Consider the following 8,353-nt stretch of genomic DNA (forward strand, 5'->3'; position numbering starts at 1 on the left):
ACTTTTTCTACTTGTATTATAAAATATATATTAAAATAAAGTTATACAATTCTTTTTGAATTATACTAAAAAGACTAATTACCACATCTTTAAATAATATATATAATATAAATAACACTTAAGTATCTCTTTTTTCTAATACTACATTTCCCTCCAACTTTCAAACCCAAAATTAGCCCTCAATAAAAACAAATAAACAAAAATTGTGGACCAAAATCATTAATTCATTAGTACCATGATGTTGCGATAAGGACTAACGATCAAAATAGATATAAAAATTGGTATTGAAACTTTTTTTAAATATAAATTATAAATTAGTTATATTCAACCAATATAATCAAACGATGGCCGGTGGGTCGGCTCCAATCAACGGTCAGAAACTAGCCATCTTGGCCCCACGTCGGTGCCAGCACGAATTCTCTATACACTGGGCCCTTCATAGCCACATGTTATATCCACCCCACTTAAAAAAGTAAATAATTATACTATTTAAAAATTTGAAATCATGCACTATATTAAGCCTGCTGAAAACCATTTGCAAATCACAAATACAGCAAGTCAATCATATCATATACCAACGTCTAAAAATGGTGAAGATTGCCTTTGGTTCCATTGGTGACTCTTTGAGTGCTGGTTCAATCAAGACTTATTTGGCTGAGTTTATTGCCACACTTCTTTTTGTGTTTGCCGGTGTCGGATCAGCCATTGCTTATGGTATGTTGGTTTTCTTAAACATGTTTGTATGCAAATTCTATAGTTGCTTTTTTCATTATACAAAACCTTGTTACTTATGTTGCACAAAAATCTCAAAAAGATCTTTTATTAAAAAAGTCTCAACTAAATCTGATACAACTTATTTATATACCTACTCGCACTACTAGAAAACTGCTACTATTCCTACGTCAATTTCTGTGGGAAATCCGTGGGTAACTGCAGTTACTCACGGATTTCCCACGAAAAATGAGAATTGCCGGGAATTGCCGACACTTTTCTTACGCACAACGATTCCTACGAATTTCCGACTAATGGTTAAAATGAAAAAGGATTTCGTTGGAGATCTGTCGGAATTTTCCGACGCTTCTCCTACGCAAACCAATTTGTCGCTCTTTTTGTCACAAAACTAAGACCCTTTCTTATATGTCGGAATTTCGTAGGAAATGTGTCGGTATTTTCGTTGTAGGAAATGCGTAGAAAATTTTGGTAGGAATAATAGCAGTTTTCTTGTAGTGTCGGTTTGATACTAGTCTTAGTGGTTCTAACTTCTAAGTTGAGCATGGTTGCATATCCTCTCATATGAGAGGTTTTAAATTGGAGCTTAGTGCATTATACAGTCCATAATGACAAATTATATTATGAATTTAATGCAAAGTCTAAACTATGTTTCTATAAAATTTTCAGGTAAACTCACATCAGATGCAGCATTAAACCCGGCTGGGCTAGTCGCAATAGCAATAGCCCATGCTCTTGCATTGTTTGTTGGGGTTTCAATGGCAGCCAACGTCTCAGGTGGTCATTTGAATCCAGCCGTCACCTTCGGATTGGCGATTGGCGGCCACATCACCATCATAAGTGGTCTATTTTACTGGATCGCCCAATGTCTTGGTTCCATCGTTGCATGCTTTCTTCTTCAGTTTGTTACCGGTGGCTTGGTAAGCTTTGTTATACTTTTATTTATAAAATTAATTAGTTAAAATATATACATAGTTTGTACCCACTTTTCATATAAAAACATGTTTGGTCTTAGATCTTGTTGTGTGTTTGTCATTTGACAGGCCGTCCCAACACACGGAGTTGCTGATGGCATGACTGGTCTTCAAGGAGTCGTCTTTGAGATCATCATTACCTTTGCTCTAGTCTACACCGTTTATGCTACCGCAGCTGACCCTAAAAAGGGCTCACTCGGAACCATTGCGCCAATCGCAATTGGATTCATTGTTGGAGCCAACATTTTGGCTGCTGGGCCTTTTAGCGGTGGATCAATGAACCCAGCTCGATCATTTGGGCCAGCTGTTGTTAGTGGTGACTTCTCCCAAAACTGGATTTACTGGGTCGGTCCGTTGATTGGTGGTGGGTTGGCTGGACTCATCTATGGTGACGTTTTCATTGGATCATACGAGGCACTTCCAGCCGCCGAAGACTATGCTTAAGAATTTCCTTCTTGTTTTACTTTGTTATCAATTGGTATTTCATGATTTTCATTAATGGTCGAGGGTATAACATCCTTCATTATCAAGGGTATGGTAAGTTAAGATTTACCACAAATCCTATGTATACTAAACCCTCCTTAATGTTGGAGTCGTACTTTTTTTTCTTGTTTCTTCCTTTAAACAAATGTCAAGTTTGCAAATTTGAAATGTGAATGAGAAGAAGTGTTCATATAATCAAGTACTCAACTTGTATATTTATTATCTTTTTATTACTATTTATTGTCTACAAATAATGTAATGTCTTTTCATTGTTTTTGGATATATACTTGCTACATATTTTAAAGCAAACAAAACAAAAAAAAAAAGTTTGCTACATATCTTAAAGAAAACAAAACAAAAAAGAATAATATAGACAACATCAGTGGCGGAACTAAGGGATTAAGAATGTCCGATATTACCCCCCCCCCTCTCTCGGTGACCAAAATCTCTTGATTTTTTTTATATATAATCAAGAGTTATTAACGTATTACACTTTTCATTTAGAATATTGAACCTTGACTTCACATATATAGTTTTCTTATATATTACTCTTTTCGCATAGCCGTAGTTTTTCCAAGGGCTGGCCTTGAAATCAACCACTTTTAAGTTAATGATATACCTCACCTTCAATTTTATTTAATTTCATGTTTTTTTGGCCTTGAAATCAACCACGTTTAAGTTAATAATATACCTCACCTTCAATTTTATTTAATTTCATGTTTTTTTTTTTTAAATAGAAACGACTTAATGAGTGTAGAGAATCCAAAATCAACATGATATGTAAAATTGTCAGGCGATCTTAAGTGAAGAGTAAAATTAGAATATATTACCGAAATGACATTCTATATATGAATGACGGTATCGTGTGTGGTAACCGGTAGGGGTGAGAATTCATGTCTCATAGAACTGCATACTATTCTAAGAAAGAACACTTGAATGTTATTTGGTGTCAGTTTTTCTATAGCATATATGAACGCTAGTTGCTTCGATTTCCATCTCTATATGCTATTTGATAGTAGTTTCTCAATCTCTAATATGATGTAAAATTTAGTCAAACTTTATTGACCTAAGTATAAAAAGTAAATCAAGCAAACCATATGTAAGATTATGTTGTCAAATTTATCCTATGTTTTGTTATAGTATCCTAGTTTATATATCTCGTTAATTAGTTTCTTAGAAAATGATTTACGGTTGACATATTAGCAAACATTTTGCGAAGTAAGTTCTTAATCATCATGGTCATTGGTATCTTATTACATTGCCTATCCATTCAAGTCATCTCAGAATGATAGTAACATTGGACCACAAATGCATTGATCGAATCTAACATATGTAACTTGAATAGTTGAATGCACATGTTTTAGGGATAAATCATACTTTTATTTGCAAACAATTTAAGCGTTATGATTGTAATTTATGACTTGAGATCGCATAGATACTTTAGGTTATATCTCACCCTTGTTTCATCTTCCAAAAAACGGTGTAAATTTCTCATTCCTATATTTATGACATTCAAATGGTATCTATAACTTTTTTTTTTTAACTATTGAATGCACATTCTTGAGTACATAAAACCACCTAAAAAGTGCCACATAAGTAAAACCACCTTAAAAGTGCTTAAGTTTAATTTCTTTCATTTTCTTCAAAGGTGGATGACATAGTTGTCATGTCTTAAGTCACCATTCAACCTTTTCATATAGCTTTTTCCAATAAAGGATTTGATTTTCAACATATTCAGGAATGTTTATCTAAAAGTCAAACAACTTAATCTTACGCAGGTCCAACCCTGAGGAGGGGGGCAGTTGAGGACCGCTCAAGGCTCACTCTCTTACGTCCTTGGGGAACTATATATATAACATAAAACTATAATTAAATTAAAATGCCAAATTTGTTTGTTAAACTCAACAACTCATTAATGGGTTGTTTGACAACTTCTGAATGTGTTAGTTGCATTTTTAGGCATAATTTACCACATTTTAGCGTGCACATTTAATTGCATTTTAGGCATTTATACTATAGATATTGCATTATTTTAGAAAATACCCATTTTTGAGGAACGGAATCTGGACGTTTTTAATGATTTTCGTAGGTGAGGAGAGATCGCGAACGGTAATAAGCATTAAAGAGATTGATCGATCAAGAGGAACATGGGCTATAAGGAATTCAATAATCAAAGGCTTTTTATCTAACTGATGAATTTATTAATTCATAGTTTGTGGTATGGAGTTTACAACTTCAATTGTGGCCTTGTGGGGACTTGAGTTCAGCAATATTGTCAACAAGTTTGATGAAAACAATTGTGGACCAGCGATCTGAAGGATAACTATTTGTTTGGGCCTAACCTCCATTACATTGGGCTGAATCTAAAGAGAATGTGTTGAATGTGATTTGGGCTCACAAGCCTCAATGGTTACTAAAAATATGAGATATAATATAACAATCATCATCAACTTGAACGAAAAAAGGGGACCAAGGGATCATCATCAACAGACTGACGCCAAGGGAGCATCATCTTGGACGGTTGCACTTTTTTGGAAGCAACAAGCATTGGAGTTTTTGAAGACAAATATTTTTGGTTTGTTAGCTTTTAATGTTTTGTTTTGTTTTAGAATTGATTGAACTAGCCATCATGTCAGGTTAGACTTTTATAGTTTCGACATCGGGATTTATTTATTTATTTTTTTGTTCGTAACTTATGTGAAACGAGCACGTTTAATTCGATTATTTTAGTAGTTTGTTTGTGTGATTCTTGTTTTTATACGGATTCGATCCGGAAAATATAAGATTGTTAATAAACCTGATCAACTTATTAATATTTCGAATAAAGTTCATCAAGATTTAAAACTCTAACCAGATTTTAATTTTTGATAAAAGAAACAAATAATGGTTCAAGTTTGTCTATGAATTTGGATTTATTATAGAATCATATAATATAATTAAACATTCCAAACAGCGTGAGTGTTTGATTATAATCGACACTTCTATTACTCAACCTGCACACTAAGATCCGAATGGCGTGAGCTTAGAGTAGCGGGTTGACTCTAATCAACGAACGGCGTTTGGTTAGACATTAGATGGAGTGGATGTCCGAACTGCGTGACATATAGTATTGATACAAACTATTATTTAAAAAGGATCATTGCACCGTAACTGTTAATGATCGTAAGTGGAACATAATCAAGAAATTTCCCTGATGTTGAAATTAGTTTTTAACATCTGAATTTTCTAATCACTTTAATTAGCGCTTCTTTTTAATCCTACAACATCTAAAAATAAAAATTGTTTTCTTTAAATTCTAGTTTTAACTAAAAAACCCCCCTTTCAAAAAAACCGTACATGTGCCTAAAACCTTTTGGCATATCTAGTTAATCTGTATCCCTGAGGACACGAACGCTACTTCCACTCATACTAATAGTTTTCTTTATTATTTATTTGATGGATTCGACACCCAACAGGATGGTTAAATGTTGAACCAGTAAGAGGTCTGAACCTTAAGAGCCAATATAATGCTTAACCGTTTAGAGACAAATGGCTGACCAATTCAGATTAGAAGTCTTAACCATTCAGACTCGGTATAATGCTTAACCATTAAGAGTCAAATGTCTGAACCATTCAGACATCTGCTCGCGAAAATAAACAGTTTGAACCAGTAAGAGTGCTAAACCATTAAGAGCTAAACAAACAGCCCCTAACATTTTAGTTTAGGCCCGCAAAACATTTAAAACCATTCGGCTATTTACCAAGTATCTAACTATACCCATTAGCCCATTTAAACCAAAATTTTAAACCCAATGAAAGAACTAAAGAAAGTCTTGCAAGGGGGAGGGGCGACAAACAAAAATATGATACGAACCGGATCGTAATCAAATGATCCAAAGAAAATAAATAAGAACTTGAGAGAAAACAAGACTTTTGGAAGTGATTAATTCATTTCCTCATTCATGATTAAAGTAAACAACTAGTTGGCTTTATATTGTTACGCCCAAAATTTCACCTTCCTAAATGTGATATTATCAAACTATAATTTAACAAAAAATCGGGCATGACCCGTCCATAAAACGAGCATACCCCTGTTTTAAACATAAACAAACTAGATACAATTCTACAATTCGTTCAACAAGATACTACTAAATACCAATACAACAAATTTTGGATCAAAAACATTTGAACAAGCTAGCGGAAGCGTTTGATATCGCATAACACGAACACGCGCTCGCTCCGATTCTCCAAGTCGCCAAAATTGAGGAATTACCTACATTCAACAACAAAGCTTTAAAAAGTTAGTCATTATACTTGTTTGCTTATAAAACCGTCATTTTAGTTCCATTCGTGTGCGTACTTTCATTTCTCTTAGGCATTCGATTATCCAATTAAATGGGTATGACATATACTCTCATACAACTAACCTGTTAGTAGATGGTGACGACCAAACATATAATATTGTATAAACTAAAACGTCCATAGCATATTCTAACCGCATAAGTTACTTCAATCCGATTATCCTTTCAACATTCAACTGTTTCATTATTATATCAACACTTCGAAAGTCCGACATTCATAACCTGCACTTTCAAACATACTCAATAATAACTTGGTTAGCCAAACCCGTAATCTCAACATATTCATTTACTACATCTTCATAAAAAGGACGTTAACCATTTAAATGCATCCAATCAACTTATATTCCAAACCCAAGGGCATTATTAGTAACGCTAATTCTCAAATGCATCCAAATCATGCATTCGCACATACTTGCACACATACAAACTTACAATCATACACATCTACATACCTAATATACATTTAATCATACCTACAATCATGTATTCATACCTACGTGTTCCGTACGTATTTTTGTATACATTTACATGTAATACATGTCCAACTTCATTACATACATCTATCACACTCTTATATAAATTACATGAGGCTTAGACTTGGGTTTACAACTTATAATCGTCAAGGAAACACTCGAAATCATGTTTGGGAGGCCCGTCGTAGTTCACGGATAATATACCGAAGCCTACGGCACATAAATCACATAAATAATATTTTTGACAGAACCTTCACCCGGCCGTGTCAGTTCACCACCCGGCTGTGTCAACTCTGCACTTTTCCTAGCCATTAATCCTTACTGAGACGGACATAACTCTCTCATTTTTCGTCCGTTTTGCGTCACGTTTCTTCCTATATGATTGTAATATAATATTCTATCACGTGATCTTGAAGTCCAACATCCGAGTTAAGGAATTTCTTAACTTATACGTATTCGGCTTGTTATTCATCTATGAATTATTCGACCCATTCGTGCATTTATCAAAATAATCCATTGATTTAACCTCAACTTTATATGAACTTAATAATTAAAACATTATATTACTTAAACAACTAAAGAAGTGATTATAGAAATCACTTACCTTGAGTATTCCAATAAGTGTATTTGTCACCTTGCCTTATCTTGACCCGTTATCCTCCTATGCTTGAGCTCTCCTTGACACGTTCCTAATGATCATGTAAGTTTTAGAAATAATAGGGTTTTTTAGGTCACCCATTATATTGAAATGTTTTATGGTGCCAACTTAATTAGTAAAAAGTTCTAAACACCCTTTATACATTTATAATCATGCTAATGAATGAAGAAATAAGTGGTGGCATTGTGATAATACAATTAAGCTAGTTTCTTTAAGTTTGTTTGATCAGTTTATAAGTCATTAAATTGTAACACCCCAAAAACGGGTTTGGTGATCAAATCACGTTAATATTAACAAACGGGTAAAATACCGTTAGTGGTAAAATTTAACCCGATGAATATGATGATTTAAATAAATAAACCTAATATTAAATAAAATGAGAACGAATGCTGCGGAGAAAATAAGATTTACTAGAGGCCTGAGTTAACGGGACTTAAAATAAAACGGGTTGTAACATCCCCGAACCCACTAAGTTAACGAGGAATGTTTAACCTAGTTAATAAGAAGAAATATTGTTGGAACTAAGTAGGTTGTGGCCTATTTAATAACTAACCAAACATGAGGGGCCATAGTAGGATAAATTGAAAGTTTAATTATAAAAATTAAAACAAAACACAACACACACTAAGTGTGTGTGTGTGTGTGTGTTCTGGAACGATCAGGAGAAACAAATGGAGCCAAAACTCTAGTTTCTCA

The 8,353-nt window shown here is 33.8% G+C and overlaps 1 protein-coding gene and 1 long non-coding RNA gene across 2 annotated transcripts; one reads left to right on the top strand and one right to left on the bottom strand.

The window, feature by feature from the left end:
- The first annotated feature begins 551 nt into the window (after positions 1 to 551).
- On the top strand, positions 552 to 2,403 carry LOC110930648 (probable aquaporin TIP-type). The gene is made up of 3 exons (XM_022173997.2): positions 552 to 714; positions 1,399 to 1,649; positions 1,773 to 2,403. Exons 1-3 carry the CDS (start codon positions 588 to 590, stop codon positions 2,145 to 2,147), a joined length of 753 nt encoding a protein of 250 aa, XP_022029689.1. The 5' UTR covers positions 552 to 587; the 3' UTR covers positions 2,148 to 2,403.
- A 3,771-nt stretch (positions 2,404 to 6,174) lies between these two features.
- On the bottom strand, positions 6,175 to 7,692 carry LOC110930649. Its single transcript, XR_002587953.2, has 2 exons — positions 6,593 to 7,692; positions 6,175 to 6,438 (listed from the first exon to the last, which is right to left on the bottom strand). It is a non-coding gene; the product is annotated as an uncharacterized LOC110930649 (long non-coding RNA).
- Between the last annotated feature and the right edge of the window lie 661 nt (positions 7,693 to 8,353).

Source organism: Helianthus annuus, chromosome 3 (genome assembly GCF_002127325.2).
Source record: "Helianthus annuus cultivar XRQ/B chromosome 3, HanXRQr2.0-SUNRISE, whole genome shotgun sequence".
In the NCBI taxonomy this organism is placed as follows: domain Eukaryota; kingdom Viridiplantae; phylum Streptophyta; class Magnoliopsida; order Asterales; family Asteraceae; genus Helianthus; species Helianthus annuus.